This window comes from Haliotis rubra, unplaced genomic scaffold, assembly GCF_003918875.1.
Source record: "Haliotis rubra isolate DU_JTF1 unplaced genomic scaffold, ASM391887v1 Scf1783, whole genome shotgun sequence".
Lineage (NCBI taxonomy): Eukaryota > Metazoa > Mollusca > Gastropoda > Lepetellida > Haliotidae > Haliotis > Haliotis rubra.
In genome coordinates this window covers 47,498-65,109 of record NW_025765762.1, presented here as the reverse complement: position 1 = coordinate 65,109, position 17,612 = coordinate 47,498, and the positions used below count along the sequence as shown (strand labels likewise).

The window sequence follows — 17,612 nt, the reverse complement described above, 5'->3', positions numbered from 1 at the left end:
TGCTGGAATACTGCTAAAAGTGGCGTAAAACCAAACTCACTCACTGACTTACCACATGTCGGTGTTTAGATATCTTTATAAAGGTATAATAATGAGGTGTTTTTAATTTTTGTGCCATTTATAAAGAAATTAGTTACAATATTGTTTCATGTTTTGAAAGTGACAGTTACAAGCTGCAATAGGATTAGGCTGGTAGAATTCGATTGGTAAGCACTGAAAAGCAGTATGATTATTAAATTATTGTATATTTTGCTATTTCCGCCCTAGGACCTACTTTGTATATGCCACAAAAACAATCTCCAACCCCAGAGTTCGGACATCAACGATCTAAAATTTGTTCCCTGGAACTTGATGAAAACACTAGAAACAAAATCCTTTCAACGGGATTTTTGGAAGTTTCGGGGAGAATGATATGATATCTGCATAGTCCCGATCCACAAAGCGTTAACGTTACGGCCTCGTAACTCTACAGTTAATCATAGGCTTAAGAATATCGTAGTGCTACGAATGTTTTGTGAATCGGTGCCCAGATCCGAAAAGATCATACTTAAATGAGTAATCGTAAAAAGTCCTGGAAGTAGGTTGCCATGGTTTTACGCCGTTTTGAGCAATACCAGACCAACATCACTGCGGGAGATAATGGGAGTTGGCTTTACATATAGTACGTATGTGGGGATTCAAACCCGGAGCTTCGGCGTGACGAGCGAAAGCTTAGACCACATCATCCGTAACTCCAACTAATGACAGTGAGTGAGTGAGTGAGTCTAGTTTTACGCTGCACTCAGCAGTATTCAAGCTATATGGCCGCGGCCTGTAAATAAGTCTGGGCCAGACAATTCAGTGATCAACATCATGAGCATCGATCTACGCAATTGGGATACGATGACATGTGTCAGCCAACTCAGCGAGCCCGACCACCCTATATCCCTTTAGTCGCATCAAACGACAAGCAAGGGCTACTGAAGAAAAATTCTAACCCGGATCTTCACGGGTGGGATCCACCCAAAGCTTTATAGTGTGCTGTTATTGAATGATTCCTGGGAATTGCATCTAAATTAGATGGGATTAACACCTCTTTGTCCAGCAATTCACCTCTGGTATGAGGAAAGGTCCAAATGATGCTATAGCACACAGGGGTTCAAATCACTGTTTGGACAATCATTTTTACAAGTAATAATCTAGACTTTTGCAATCATATATTGTTGTATATGTGTATTTTATGTAATAAGTGTAGCGGCAGAATTTTCTAAAATATTCATTTCTTCACCGATTTCGTTAAAATGTAAAATATATGCTAATCGTAACATATAAAAACAATATATGATTGCTAAAGTCTAGATTTGTTTTATTTTTAAAAGTTATTCGAACCCTTGTGCTATAGTTGGTCTCAGACATTTACCATTTTTATGAGCACTACGAGCATGGTCTGTGCTCTAAGCCTAGAAGGGCCCAGGGGAAGCAGCTCTGCACATGGAATTGCGGTGTATTACTAGAGGACTGGCTGTGGGTTGACTTTTTCAAATCGCTATAGCTGATTGGGTTAGTTGGCCCACATTTAAAATGAAATAAAATAACAATTCCACTGATACAGCTGTTATTCTCGTTTTGCTGAAAATGTCTTCACACATTATTTATAGCTGCAAAGCAAAAGGAAAAAGTAATGCAATTTCGATAGCATTAGAGCTCAGTCGTCTTTTCCCAGAATAATATATTAATCTAGTAACTGATAGACATCCTGAGCTATATGTTCAATCTGAAAATTATGTCCAAAATTGACGGGAAAGCGGACCTGTGAATGTAGTTTATTGTTTCAAAACATTTTGTTTTTTGCCCGAATGTGATAAAACAATTGTACACATTGCCTTCCACAATTAGAATATTACTCTCTACGGCATTAAACAGCATTTAGTCACTCTACTGAAATACACATCGTTTAGCTTTATTGACTTTACGGGACGGTGGGATTGCTAGAATATTGATTAAGCCACAGGCCCCCACTGCGGGTAAGAAAATCGATAAACTAGGCCCCGGTTTAGCATCAACACCCCCTACTATATAATATAGAAAGGTTCATCACAGAAATACGGTGACATGATCGAAAACCGGACAATTACGCACATGTCAATGAATATATCGTATTTTAAAGGTCTCACAAGTATCAAAAGCTTTTGTCCATATCTCCGATGTATGTAGGAGGCATATACATGGGCTTCCGTGGGGATGCAACTCGGTCTTTGGCGATTTAATAAAAACCATCAAATGCATGCATTCATGTATATGCTTCATACATCATCGGAGATATGGACAAAAGCCTTTGATACTTGTGAGACCTTTAAAATACGATATATTCATTGACATGTGCGTAATTGTCCGGTTTTCGATCATGTCACCGTATTTCTGTGATGAACCTTTCTATATTATATAGTAGGGGGTGTTGATACTAAACCGGGGCCTAGTTTATCGATTTTCTGACCCGCAGTGGGGGCCTGTGGATAAAGCGGCGTAAAACCAAACTCACTCAACTATTGACTATACACACCAACATTTTATTATTCCCATGTACACTGACTATAGGCTATATAAAATAGATATATTCATTTGTAACTGCACATCTACAAAACCACAAGCGATACACACTGGAATAACAGAAATGCATGAGTCATTATACGGGGAAGCTATAAAGGAACAAGCGAGGCATGAAGCATTCAATGTACGGAGCTTGGTGTCGTCATAATCATGTGACTCGCATCCCGTTTAACAGTTGGGACAACACGGAGACTCGGGTCGTGCAAAAGTTTGTCACGTGAGTAAGATCTGTTGTTTTGCCTGACAACTCATGAAGTCATTTATATACATTTGTACATAATATACATGCAAGTATTCTATATAAAACCAATAATCACCTCTCACGGCGTTAAATATTTGTGCGTCAATCTGTACGGTCGCTCTACTTTCTCTTTCGTTTCACTGAACTAGATCTATATTGGTAACATATTCAATTTGTTAACGATAGTTGGTTTATATAACGTTACGTGGTTTGATATAATCAGTAAAATATATATTGAACATTCGAAGTGTGCATCTACCTTCTTTAATGATTCGAAAAATGAGCGATAATTTCGGTTTGAAACGAATAGTGTAACAACTGGGAACATGGGTTCCAGGGGAAGCAACTCTTGACAAGTGTAGTGTGTCGTAAACTGGGACATCGATTTTTCGAGATCCTGTTCTCGGCTAGCTCTTACCACTTAAAGGGCCACTGATCCAAAGCGATTAATGTTTCCAGCCAACAGTCTAATTACGCAACCTAGCTGCAAACTGGTCAGCCCCTGCTCCCTCGACCGTGACGAACACGGGGACTGGGCTACTGTCCACCTTGGCAGAATTTCTTCAACCTAATCAAGGGAACATTAGGAAGGGTGGATGCCCATCTGATGCCGTTATTTGAAAAATATCCCCGACAGTTCTTGTATGATTGTAATAAAGTATCCCAGTGGTGTAGGCTTTTTCAGATTTTCAAATGTTTCGATGCTATAGTGACTGATCCAGTTTGATCCTATTTCTGTGTTTTTTACCTCGATATTTAATCATGTAAAAATATGTCTATTACCTACGCTATGATATCAAAAAACACATTTGATATATTTGAATCCATAAACTAAACAACCCAACTTTGCCATTGCAAAAAAAATCTGAAATTTTACTTAGGTACATAGGTATGTACAGTTTTAACTAAGTACACAGCAAATGCTTATATATATTTCTTATGTAACAATGAAGTTCCGTTCGTATCCTCAAAACAGTGTCGGCCCATTATTTTCTTTTTTCAGGCAATCGAACTTGCTCTCTTACTACTTTCTTGCTGTAACCCTTGTTTTGTGGTAACACATGTTATTTGTCATCATTCACTTGATGGTCAGTTAATGAATTTATAACAGGTATAATTAGTGATAACACCACTCAGATTACCCGACAAAGGTTCCCATTTGGCATTTCTTGTGTCTGGAGTAAATACTCATCACTATAAATTGAGGTCTGATGTCGCAAATGTATTACATCTTGTGTAATATACGCATGGAATTACCGTAATCTATAGACCATTCTTAATGAGGCCTCATGAATATTCATATCTGTACCAAAACGAGGCTAAATGGGGCAAGGACACAATCGCATAATGGCGACAAATCTCAATGTATACTTCCTGGTTTCAAATTTCCCTTGAACGGTACATTACGAAACTGTCCAGTAGTTCAGGGAAATCGCAGAGAAATGGGAAAGGGCTACACAAATGTTTCTGTAGCATATCCACGGATTGAAGGGTGAATAATTACTGTACATCACGACACATCACGATAAGTCATATGACCTAGATATCTAGGTAACGTTTACCATGTTGCGCAGCATTTATGAAGGGAAGCTACTCTAAAGTCACAATAGTGGAAATATTACCAAGGGAAGTCAATTACGTTTACTTTATCAACATATGAACAAAGCAAAAGACTCAACGTATTTCCTGACCTGGATTCAAATCATCCACTTCCACATGGGAGTAGTGTTGTTAATTCTTGAGCTGGATAATCGAGATTATAAGTAATATGTAGATCAAGATAGCTCTCCTCGAGTGGATCTGGACCAAACAAATTTGTTTGTATTATTCATGTGATGAAATTATTTGTTTGGTATTTTTTCTGTTTAAAATGTTTTGTCCTATCGACTCTGTTTTATAGATATAGGGTATTTATTCACGCATTTATTTTCAGTTGTACAGGACTAGTGGTGATGGCGATGTGCGCGTAGCTGCATGTTACAATCGCAGAGGAAAACGAATCGCCACATCATCATGTAGAAACTATTTATTTCAATCAACATGAGTAGGGACCAGAGACCATATCTATTATATGGTCTCTGGTGGGACACAATGTGCAAGACAAAACTGGATGATTTTTTTCAAGTTTTTTCTTGACTGATTTGGAGGTGAATAATTAATTTACCTAAATGGACAAGTGGTACCTGCATGGGAATATTTGAACCAATTTTCAATACTGTGTTACTATACCATAAAATTGATTTATTGTAGATCAGGTGTATTTATTCTGTACCACTGTAACTGAAGACATTTTTAAGGAGAACATATTATCAGATTAACATAACAGGATTCACACTACAGCAAACAATTAACCCAAATAAATAACGAACACCTGAGTGCAGTTAATAAAAATTATTTTGAAATGGTGTCTTAAAAGTCCAATAACAATAGACACATTCACAATAGCTTCCAACTGTAATACTGATGAATAACAATAAAATTTTCAGAGGATGCAAATTGAAAATATATTGGGTGCAATATTTATGTTGATAGAAGTATCCTTTTAGATTAGTCTGACATAAATGGCAACAATTACAGCTGGATCAATGCATAATTTATCATAGTTTTCTCCCCTTACACATTATCATAATCTCTTACCTATGAATGATGTTTTTTTCTGATTCCCAACTAACTCTTTTCAAACAGGATGAAATACATTCTTTTTCATCAATTATTAATTAAACAGCAGCAAATGAGTTACATCTACAACTATGCCATTATGAAAGACCTTTCTATTATTCAGTTAAATCCATCAATGTGTATGTATTACAGCTGTCTCTTTTTTCATCCATCATTTACACAACACAAAAGCACCAAACAATTTCATTTACATTCATGTCTGTCAATTTTTGTGCTGTTTGGGCAAGGTACTTCACAAAACCTGGGAAGATATTCAACAAATGAAAAAGTTCCAGCTAATCAGTGCCAATGTTTGAAATGATGGAATACTGTAAAATGTTCAATCAATTTTTATCATCATACATGAACTTACAAACTCCAAACTTTTCAAGTTCAAGTTTTCTGTTCAATTTTTCTATTTTGTCAACCTTTTTCCTTGAGTTGCCTCCCTGTTCATGTAATTTTTGATGGAGTTGTTCTATGTAGGACTGGGGTCAGTGGCTGCTGTATCACTCTCTGCTTCACTGTAATATAAGCATTGTAAAGCATCACTATTATCTCTTCGACCACACAAACAATAAATATATCTCTGGAATTACAAATATACATCAAGGAATAGAGGCTAACATCATTTCATATTTTAGACAGTATGGGCAATCAATATTTTTATATGTAAATAACATAGCATATAGGTCAAAGTTCAGTTGTATTAAATTCTTTTTAAAACCATGTCAGTTGGCAAAATTAACTTAATACGATCTGACATTCTTACTGTATCTGAGATGGTGACTGTGGTAGATTCCTTATGGAGGTTCCTGAGCTGGTGACATGCTCTCTGACTCTTAATTAGCAGCATCTGAAATGGATATTTAAACACTAAATATATTTCAGTTGGTGTAATTAGATTGTCCAGTAATATGTCCTGTATCCCTGAAGTACTGGTCAGTATGCAGTAATTTTGAAAGTACATACATATTTAAGATTTTTAACAGCATGTGTATGTCCTGCATATACAAATGTATATGTACTTGAAATGTTACTTTGATTTGCAGCCAATCTAATTTCACTGATACAGAATATTTGCAAATAAAATTCCCTTGCCATCATGACAAGAGTGTCTGCACATGTCCATATGCTTAATTTTTTTAATATATTGGACCGTTCATAATTTATGACTAAGGGGTGATGATGATTTTAGGTGCGGTGTTTGTGGGGGTTGGGGTGTCTCCCAGTTTGTTTTGGGAGGCAGGAGAGGGGTCAATTGTGTCCATATGAACTAGGGGTGATCACTGATTTTGAACATGACAATGTGTGTGTGTGGGGTGGGGGGTGGGGTTTGAATGTGTCTGTGTGTGTGACATTCACATTGTACATGTGCCCCTGATATTAAAACCTTGCATAGTGAACAGTTTGTACATTACACGGCAGATCTAGACTATGCCATGTGCCGTAATTATTTTGTACTTACTATGAATCATTTTCCAGGATCTCTCCGTATTTTCGTCAACCACTGCCTTCTTCTGATCTTATTCTTGGAAATATGGTGAAAAGATACCGTAAAATCCTTACGGGCATCACTCCAACGCAAAGGCACACAGCAGTAATCTTTCCTTTCGAGGTCGCCATTTTCAATGGTTGGGTCAACCTATTTAAGCCTCGCTTTCGATTTGACCTCGAGGTCATGCACATTGGCTAAGAATGGTCTGTACTGAATACACCCTGTCGTAAAGTCTCTCTGTAAAAACAACGTCCTTCCTTCAAAGGATTAACCGCCAATACATTGATTGCCGATTATTGGCTAACTAAATTACTTTTCTACATCATGCAGTTAGTTGCCAGGTGGGCCATCTTGGTGACCAATGGGACTATACACCAATGTGAAAACCTGAAACGATAAATCACTTCTCTTTTCGCATATTACACAGTTAAAAGACACATGACATGGAACAGGATACTTTGTCAGCTGCAGATGAATGGCATCCTCATTCCTTTATGTGGATATTGATGGATACATTTCGAACAAGGTAATAGCCTGATATTGTTGCTATAACTTTGGTCTGTTTTAATTTTAATATTTGCATTTTGTTTTTATTTATTTGTTACGGGAATTCAACAGAATCATTTTATTTTTTGTCGTGAAGTGTAATGAGACAGTAAATACACACTAGGTCGCATTTAGGGCGTCTGTGTGAAATGTGATACACGTTGGCAATCTATAAGATGTCTAGATAAAAGTTATAAATTCACTAAATATAAGCAGATCGTGTGTATTTTATTAAGTTTCAAAATGTATACAAATATGATAATAAACTAATTAGGATTATAAGACAAAATATAAAGACGTGCATTGACGTCGTTATTTCAGTCCTAACATTTATTACCACTGGCAGATGGTTAAACTTAAAATGTTTTCATTTGTTATCAAAATAATGCCATTTAATACAACATACAGATTGACTAGTAGTGAACCCAAGCTCACTACTCTCCCCAAGACTCCCCATGTACTTAGTTAGCCTTACGTTCAAAACAATGCTATTATATCAGGCTTCTCACCAAACTCAAGATCAAACTATTTCTTAAATCAAATTCTACATCCATTTAGGTTATCATTTTTGTAAAGTCAACATTACTATGAAATCAAAATTTTACATCAAAATCAGCATGTTTATCAAAGTGAATATGTTTCTATAAGAAACCAAATTATTCATCAAAGTCTACATAATTTTACAACAAAAGCAACATAAGATTATCGAGTAAAAAAGATTTCATCTTTGTTGATCAGTCTATACTTCAATTGCGCATGAGGGGTGGCGCAGCATGAGGGCACGAAGCAGTCATGAATTCTGGGATATCATCCGGTTTTCACTGGAGAAAGACAATAACGAAAAGCAACAACCAGTTCACGGAAATTGCTCTGAATCAGTGGCCCTTTAACGGGAGTGGGGCAGCCCAGTGGTTAAAGCGTTCGCTCGTCACGCCTATCATCCGGGTTCGATTCGGCTATATGGACAAAATGTGTGATGCCCATTTCTGGTGTCTACCGCCGTGATATTGCTGGAATAGTGTTCCAAAGCGGCGTAAAACCAAACTCACTCAGCATCATATTGTTTACTGATCCTCACGATAAAGGTCTAAATAATTTTGTTGTTGTGCCTTTGATAAAGAAATTAGTTACAATTTTGTTTCATGTTTTTAAAGTGACAGATGCAAGTTGCAATAGAATTATGCTGCTGCAGTATTCGCTTGGTCAGTACTGGGAAACAGTATGATTGTAAAACCACAGGAAATTTTCCTATTTCCGCCATACGACCTACTTTGTATATGCTACACGCAGAATCTCCAACCCCAGAGTTTTGTTTACGGACATCAACACTATAAAATTTTGTTTCCTGGAACTGGATAAAATAAATTTCCCCCAAACTAGAAACAAAATGGTTTCAGCGTGATTTTAACGGATTTTCAAACCCGGAGCTTCGGCGTGACGAGCAAAAGCTTAAACCACAGACCTATCCATAACTCCGACTAATGACAGTAACTTAAAGGATTTTTACAGTTAGTTCCTGGGAAATAATTGGGAGTAAGGCCTCTGACCAGCATTTCACCTCTGGTATGCGGAAAGCTCCAAATAATTTTGAAAATAATAGTCTAGACTTTTGCAATCATATATTGTTTTATAGGTGTATTTTATGTAATGAGTGTAGCGGTAGAATTTAGTAAATTCTTTATTTCGATTTCGTTCAAATTTGAAATCTATGTTGATCATAACATATACAAACAATATATGATTGCAAAAGTCTAGATTTTATATTTTAAAAAGTTATTTTCAAACAGTGATTCGAACCCTAGTTATGCAGAAAGGGTCTCCAGACATTTGCTATTTTTTATGAGACCCACGAGCACGGGCTGTGCTCTAAGCCTAGAAATACATTCCGGGCGAATCGAAGATTAGAACCCATGTTCATAGGTTTCTGCAGGGCCGAGTGGGAAATAACTCTGCAAGTACCATCGAATTGCGGTATATAACTTGAGGACTGGCTGTGGGTTGACATTTTCAAATCGCTTCCAGCTGATTAGGTTTAATTAGTTGGCCCTCCACATTTAAACAGAAATAAAATAACGATTCCATTGATACAGCTGTTATTCTCGTTTTGCTGAAAATGCCTTCACAAAATATTTCTAACTGTAAAACAAAAGGATAAAGTAATGAAGTTTCGATGGCATTAGAGCTCAGTCGTCTTTTTCCAGAATAATATATCAGTCTAGTGGATTGATAGACATCTTGGGCCATATGTTCAATCTGACAAACCAAACCAGACCAGAAGTGATTCTCAACGCACACAATGTTTGTGACCCGTAAGCCACAACCAGAATACTTTCCAAGTTTGGCGTTCCATACCAGAAGCCCAAAGGTGTGTACTAAACTTATATTTTGCACATCAGTTTATGTCTGAAGGAACATCACTGTCTTTAAGTGTAAATTAATATCATCAGCACGGTAAAGAGGGTTTCTCTAAGACGGCAGTGTTTGGGCATGGATGAATGGCGAAATACCTTTTCGAACAATAAATGCAAAAAAACCCCATAAAGTTTCTCTGTACCCGTTCGGTTGTTTCCTACAGGTATATGTACACAGATGATGCGACTGTCGCGAAAATGTCACTGGATTGCTGTACCTGGCCAAAGTGATATGCTGTCGGGGGTCTAGAGAATCTGTGCCTCACTCCTGGAGAAAGTTTGACACCAAAATGCTTGTCTGATTCTCCGAGCGCACGCCAGGTTTAATGAAAAGAAACATCTCTACGACGAAGCTTTTTAAACTTGTGCTTTGGCGTAGGGAAATATATGTTTATTGCATCGGACAGTTTCAAATATCTCTCGTGCCTGCTTTGATGACGTAATGAGGTCAGACAGTCCTCATTCACCCGGCCTAAAATATTTTCAGAAGCCGCCACAGTTTGGGCGAGGCCGAATGTGGTGTTGGAAAGGAAGGAGATAACTCCCCAAAACCTCCAGATGTCGATCCTGGGTGAAACGCGGTCTATAAGTTCCCTTCACCCGAGTATGGACAAGGTTTACATTAACAATTTTACCCGGCGGGTTTTGACGAATGCGGAAAACGTTAAAATTATCATCGTGTTTGCTGTGTTTACCAGGGAAAGAGACCCGTCCCGCTTTTATTCGGCAATCAAGAATGGTCTTTGTTCTTTCGATGGACTCAACTGTTTAGTGATGGAAGGAACAGCAGAAGAATGTGGACAAAAGGAGGAGTCGTTTTTTTCTTGTTCTCACGATATCCAATCTGCACAGTATATGTCTGCATATGGACGAGGAGGAGAGATAGAGAGTTCTGTACGTGTAGAGATGCTTGGGGAAGAAAAAGTACATATATCACAGTGAAGGAGAGGAGGTTACATTGAAGTTCGGAAGGCGTTGGAAACATGTCACATAAAGAGATATCCTGGATACTCAGTGGCTATATCAGCAAAATACAAATTATATATTTGATGTGGAGATGGAAGGGTTCCCCAGTGTATGTTGGAGATGGTGCGAGGAAGAGTGTAACAGTTTGGCCGTGCACACTCCATTACAAAGATTAAAGTAGTATGGGTACCACACAGACTTAATCTACGCTCTTGAGTTTACAGCCAGCGGTCATATTGTCACAGTGTGATGCTTCGCGAACCTGGCTAGACATTCTGTCTTATGACCAATCGCCGGGTGCTAAATAGCAAGCCCCTTTTCAGCGAGGCAGATGTATTGTTCGCTTTTGATATTGTGATTTAACAGCTTTTTTCTAACAAAGACAATGTAGACATTTCTTAAAGACAATGAAATAAAATAGTAATGAGTTGACATCCACCGGAGACCATCTTTCGTCAAGACGATCCTACGCATGAATGTAGCGGGTGAATTGCATCCTAGCGTTCGTCAAGACGATTCTACACGCATGAATGTAGCAGGTGAAGTTGCGTCTTTAGCTTTCTCGTCAAGGGCGATCCTGCATGAATGTAGCCCGAATTGGTGCGTCATAGCTTTCCGGAAATTACAAAACCCGCAGAAGCTAGTGCGGGACAAAATCATGCCAAACTCACTGGTGCGAAGTCAGCGGTTAATAAGTCGCCCTGAAAATCATCCTGTAACATCTATTGATGTGCAAACAACCACGAATACGGCTTCTGAATTTACGTTTCGATAAAGACTGGCGATTGCTGATCATCTCGGTTAATCGACGCATGGAAAATATATGGGGTTGGCGATAGTGAAAATATGGATTAATTGTTTATTATTGAAAGAAATATCAATGTTTACTAAATATCATAGTGTCATACTGTTGCATACATATATAAGTGGTGGAATAAGTTCACATGCAAAATGGTACGTAAAATATTCACAGAAATAAAATGCTCGCAATTCATACTTATGATTTGTTAACGATCCCTAGATGGCATAAAATACATAATCACAGCAAACCGGTTTCATATCTATTTCGCGTCACGGTGGCTGAAACTCCGTTTTGTTTGCGCCATCGCTGCCATTAATGATACGGATGTTGAATGATATATGAACGATGACGTTTTGCTGTCTTACCAGCGCATGGCAGCGCAATCCTTCACGTCTCCCTCTGGGCCAGGAATCAACACAAGAGACAAATCAGAAAGATTCGATAGAAACTGCTCCATTCAGATGGAGTAGTTATGTCCACCGGCGAATATTGAAATGGTTTCAGGAGATGTAACACGGTTGGGGGCGAGGCCGTATATTTTCGCTGTTTCTTTAAAACAGGAAATAACGGGCGTTGGCATTTCATTTCGTGTCGAAGGCCAGACACTGGTATCTGATGTCGAATCCCACTGGTGAAGTATAAATGGCGATAATATTAACTGGAACTTACCGGTGATTTAGGGCCCTGGAATTAAGAATTACAACCTGATGGTTAAAGCGTTTTGCTCGTCATAGACGGGTTTCCGTTACGTGATTTTACAATGTTGTGACTCATTTCTTGAAAGTGTCTACTTGGTGATCAAATGCTGGTATATTGCTGGCGGCGTAAACCGAGCTGCTCGTTCGCTCTTCGTGGCTAAAGGCGTCGCTCAGTGGCGCACGATCGAACACCCAGGTTCGATTTTACGGTACGATGTTGTTGAGGCCATTCCTGTTATTACGCGTGTGCGGAATATTTGCTAAAAAGCGATGAGTATCCATAGAACCATATAACCAGTTGGGATTTAACCGGCAGCTTTATGAGTGTTACGAGTAAGGGACTGGAATTGCCAGGACCCATTTCGTTTCATGGTATTTGACCAACTGAATATCAGGATATCTGGATTTCTCGTTTTCGTTCACTTGGTGGAAACCAAAAATGTTCATGAGTCATTTGAAGAAACAAGGAAAGAAAACAAAGGAAGAGTTGCAGCCTCCACACATGTTTTGTCAACCCACACTGCGCTGCTTTTTATACGGCTGTACAGACGGCTTAAGCGGTGGAATGGGTTCCACTCGTGTCTCAACAGGCCTACTAATCTTACCGTTATCCTGCTGTTGATTTACTGATTTGATGAAATCAAACGAGACTTACCTGTAAAGGTGAACTTTGATTTAATTATGATGAATCAATATCGAAACGCACCGCCCAATCTTCATTTATTAAAGCGCGTTGGGCATGTCCGTACGGCGCTTGCTTCGAAATCCAGAATTTTATAACTACCGGGTGGGCGCATGACTCATCCGTTCCTGAACGCCTTATAACTCGGTAGGTTCTACAATCAAAGCTTCATCTTACAGGTAAGTCTCGTTTGGTTTATGGTCTTCCTCGTCATAGTATGACATCACTACGAAAAGTCACGTGAGACTTTAAAGCTGCGTCCATGAACCTTGAAATAACGACAAGTTCCATGTTCTTAAATTGCAAGAACAAAAGTAACACTTGCTGCATCAGATTATCAGATAATGAACATCAAGGATAATATCAATACAATAAAATCCGTTTTGACGCTAAATAAAGTTCAAATAATCAATTCAGATGGTCTATCTAATCTATAATATCAGATGATATCGTCAGTTCTGATGTTAATCAATCAATCGAAGGCGTGAAAACATCACTGTCTTGAGGAGTTAACTCTTGGGAGGCCCTAATAGTTTCACGGCTGAGAGACGGTTTTAACAGATGATTCAAACAATATCCATCCCAAATGAAACCTTGGCATGGAAGAGACGGTTTCGACAAGAAATTCGATTTTGGTTTTTCCGGCAGTACGTTCTCCAAATGAAACACCATCAGGGGTGATATCACTGAAGATGACTGCACTGCGGGCTGTATTCATAGCACTATAGCCCAATCCATCATATGCTAGATCTGCTAGAAGGTTAATCCGATCCTCGAGATAGGTTGCTGCAAAAGGATTAATCTGCCTTGACTCAATAATACACTTCCAACCCGGTAAGTGACTCCGTACTGCTTTTGTGTGCCTTTTCCTCCAACACTTTAGGTGATTTGATTTCGTAGCCTTCCGAGATAATTGTCTCTCGCACAAGGATTTCCTGATAAGTGGCACACCATTAACTGCAGTGTCCTGTGCATCGGGTGAATTCTGCTGGCTGTTGCACTGTGGGCAAAGAAGCGGATTTCCTCTGGGAAGGATCAAGGGATCGTCGATCAGAAGGCAGATCAGCATCGTAAACCAAATCTGCTGGCCAGTAGGGTGCAACCACCACACCTGGTGCCCAGTCCTGGTCCAGTAGGGGTAACCACTGTTACCCGGTGCCCCGTCCCGGTCCAGCGGGTGCAACCACCATACCCGGTGCCCAGTCCTGGTCCAGTAGGGTGCAACCACCACACTCCGGTGCCCCGTCCCGGTCCAGTAGGGTGCAACCACCACACCCGGTCTAGCAGTCCTGGTCCATCTTCTGGAAGCGCCTGGAGTCGGGACACTGAAAGGAGGAAATATGTAGACACAAATCAAAACATGACCAAGTTAGTGAGAATGCACCAATAGCAAAAGCATTTGGGTCTGGCAAGCGGGCAACATATTTGTCCAACTGGAGCATTGATGCTAGATGCAAACAGATCTACATCAGGCTTAACCTTCAGTATGTCAAGAGATTTTCTCAGCAATTTCTCATCTAGTTTCCATTCTTTCTCTTTCCTGTCTAAAGCGCGACTCAGCGTCCGCAGAAAATATTCTCTTCACCAGGAATGTGAGCTGCTGAAATCAAATACCATTTCAATGCAAAAATCCCAAATCATTTTGGTAAGTTGATTGGACTTTTCTGAATAATAGCTTGTGCCCGCGTGATTAATAGTTGATACAGTTGTGGTGTTATCCATCATTGCTCTTACATGTGTAGTCTAAATGTCAGATTTGAATGATTTCAATGAGAAATAAAGGGCAAGATATTTATATGTGCTCAAGTAAGCTTTCTCAGGACCCAGTTACCCCAGTACGTTGACCATCTAGTACTTTCCCCGTCCTGTTTTGCTGGCGTCAGTGTACATTGTAACGAAGGGGGTCCTTTGATCAACCATGTTGTAGCCTGCATGAATGTGTATCAGCCACTAATCAAGGTCTTGTTTTGCTGCATTAATGATATATATTTCGCAGTCAAAGTTTTCTTTGTGTTTTTAACGGCTTCTGATTTTCATAGATTCAACCTTCTGTAATGTAATGGCCCATACATTAATCTAGGGAAACTGATGTGATTAAACCTAAGACAAGGTTACATCTCTAATTGAGGATGTGTTTGCCACCTACAGTTATTTTCCAGCATTGAATATTTATTTCTTTTTTTCAGTTGTTAACTGAACCGTCATATCAACATAATTGATAATAAAACCCAGAAAGGTTAAACAGGTTAAATTGGTTGAAACACAGATTTGTCAGGATGTATAATAAGTCCCAGGGTGTCAAGCATTTTGATAGTGTCAACTACACTTTGCAAAACAATCAGTGGTTGTTTCCCCTTGTAATGTAACGGTCATCCAGATATGGAGCAGAGATATGGCCCAGTAACTTCAGGTTTCAACAAACCAAGAAAATAACGCTTCACATGAAGAAAACAGCGTCTGTTCACCTCGAAAGCTAACGGCGCAATGAAGACGAAGCACGCGGTCTCTCTCACGTGACTCCGTAGTGACGTCATACTTATGACGAGGTAGAATCTGATCAGCAGACCTTTGTCGCGTCAAGACACGTGGGATTCTCGTGCTTCTCACACTATCAGTGGAAGATAAAGCTTCGTAAGTGATAAGTGAGTCAATTTTGTGTTAGTTTGTAAAATTGACCGTCCGAAAATGGAAATGGCGCCGAATTGTAATAACAGGTGTAAGGTAATGACTGAGTGCATGTTGCCCATACACCCGTAATTAAATTCACTGTCCTTTTCACAATGGTGGTTTGTTGTTTTGTAATATCAATGATTTCGACTCGGTATCGTTTCTTTGACCGTTAGTTTATATGGTAACTTCCTAAGGCCTGATAGGTAGTATTATTGAGAAATGCATTAATTTTTTTAGGAGTGTGGTGTGTGAGATAGTGTCTGGCTGTTGGCTAACATTTACAAATTGCTTCAGCTGGTTGGTTTAGTTGGTTCAAATAATAGAATGATGATGCCATTGATATAGATAAGTTTCTCGTTTTGTTATAGTGACAGGGAAATGCCTTCATCATCCAAAGCTGTGTTCCACAGGATGTGCTTATTGCGAGATATCCTAGGAGATATCACTTTTTCATTACCCACGTGGTCAACGTGTGGGTAGGTGCATACAAATCTCTTACGTCACACGAGCGTCATATCGCGTTGACCTGCGTCGTAACGACTTGATCTAAGATTCTAAAGATTTGATTGGATAACCGATGACCTTCAGTTAGGTCACGTTGTGACGGAACTACTTGTTCATCCATAACAAACACGTGAATTCATTCATTCTACAACTTATAAGGGTACTATGTGTGAAACCTATTTCTTGTTTCTCCATGCGATACATCCTCTATAATCTCGAGGGTATACGTTACGATCACTCTCCACTATACCCTGGATGCTACACGGCTTGGTCCCGATAATATTATTACCTCTCTTTGCTGGTCTCTCGCATTCTCACAGCAGCCAATCAGCTAAGCCGCCGTTACATTCGGAGCTTGCCAGTGTCAACAACGACAGCGGTCGCAGTCGCAGTGCCACTCAGATTTTGAGGAAATAATATAGACAAATTGACAGATCTGGTACTTTCAAAAATATATAAAAGAACTCCTACCTCTTTCAGAGTACCTCTGCATCAATTGTGTTGCAAAGTTTAAACCGTTAGATAATTTAAGAAGCGAAAGTGAGTTGTGATTGGTTCACTCAACTTCCCAGCGTAGACACCTGATTGGATAAAAAGCCAGCCAAGGGAGGTAAGCCGTGGGTGCATCCAGGGTATAATGCATTCGTGACCAACTCGTGTTATTCCGGGACAAGCCGAATAGCGATCTTCTTGGAGGTTACGGAAAGAGGCGAGTAGTGACGAATGGCAGCTGCGACTGATGAGCACGTAGCGGTGAGCTCGGACTGTCGTTTCCCCGAAGTGCACGTCACAGTATCTCACTTTCAGCATGTGGAGATTACTTTCTACCACATTCCTTCCGCTCTGCCAGTTTTCAACAAACCCAGAATCTGCAGCCATATATTTGCGGATCTGAAACAGAAAACAAAACAGTTTCAGATGAGCAATGACTGAATGTTATTTTAAGGCGCAGTACGAGTGAGTGGGTGAGTTTAGTTTTACTCCGCCTTTAGCAATATTCCAGCAATATCACAGTGGTGGACACTAGAAACAGGCTTCAAACAGTTTGCCCATATGTGGAGTCGAACCCGGGTCTTCGGCGAGACGAGCTTACACTTTAACCACTAGGCTATCCCACCGCTAAATATATGTTGCTAAAATAGGCGTAAAACCATACTCACTCACTCATGTGAGAGGAAGGCCTGGAGTGATAAAGGACTTTTGCATTAACAAGATATTTCACAAGTTTGGTTTTGTCTGTTACATTTCATAAGCACTACAACAAGCTCGTTCCAAGTCATGATTTAATTTATCTTAAAGACTCCAAGAAATTAATGTTTCTAACATACTAGTCATCCTTTAAAGATGTGC

General features: G+C 39.4%; 1 protein-coding gene across 4 annotated transcripts in view; it reads left to right on the top strand.

The window, feature by feature from the left end:
- Positions 1 to 2,555: 2,555 nt before the first annotated feature.
- The window catches only part of LOC124273240 (BTB/POZ domain-containing protein 3-like), a 34,282-nt gene continuing 19,225 nt past the window's right edge, over positions 2,556 to 17,612 (top strand). The window contains exon 1 of one of the 4 annotated variants that reach the window (XM_046708456.1): positions 2,556 to 2,803. In XM_046708456.1, coding sequence (XP_046564412.1) covers positions 2,697 to 2,803 — 107 coding nt within the window. In that variant the 5' untranslated portion in view covers positions 2,556 to 2,696. The remainder of the gene's footprint in view (positions 2,804 to 17,612) is intronic. The other 3 variants (XM_046708455.1, XM_046708454.1, XM_046708457.1) reach the window with 3 other exon arrangements.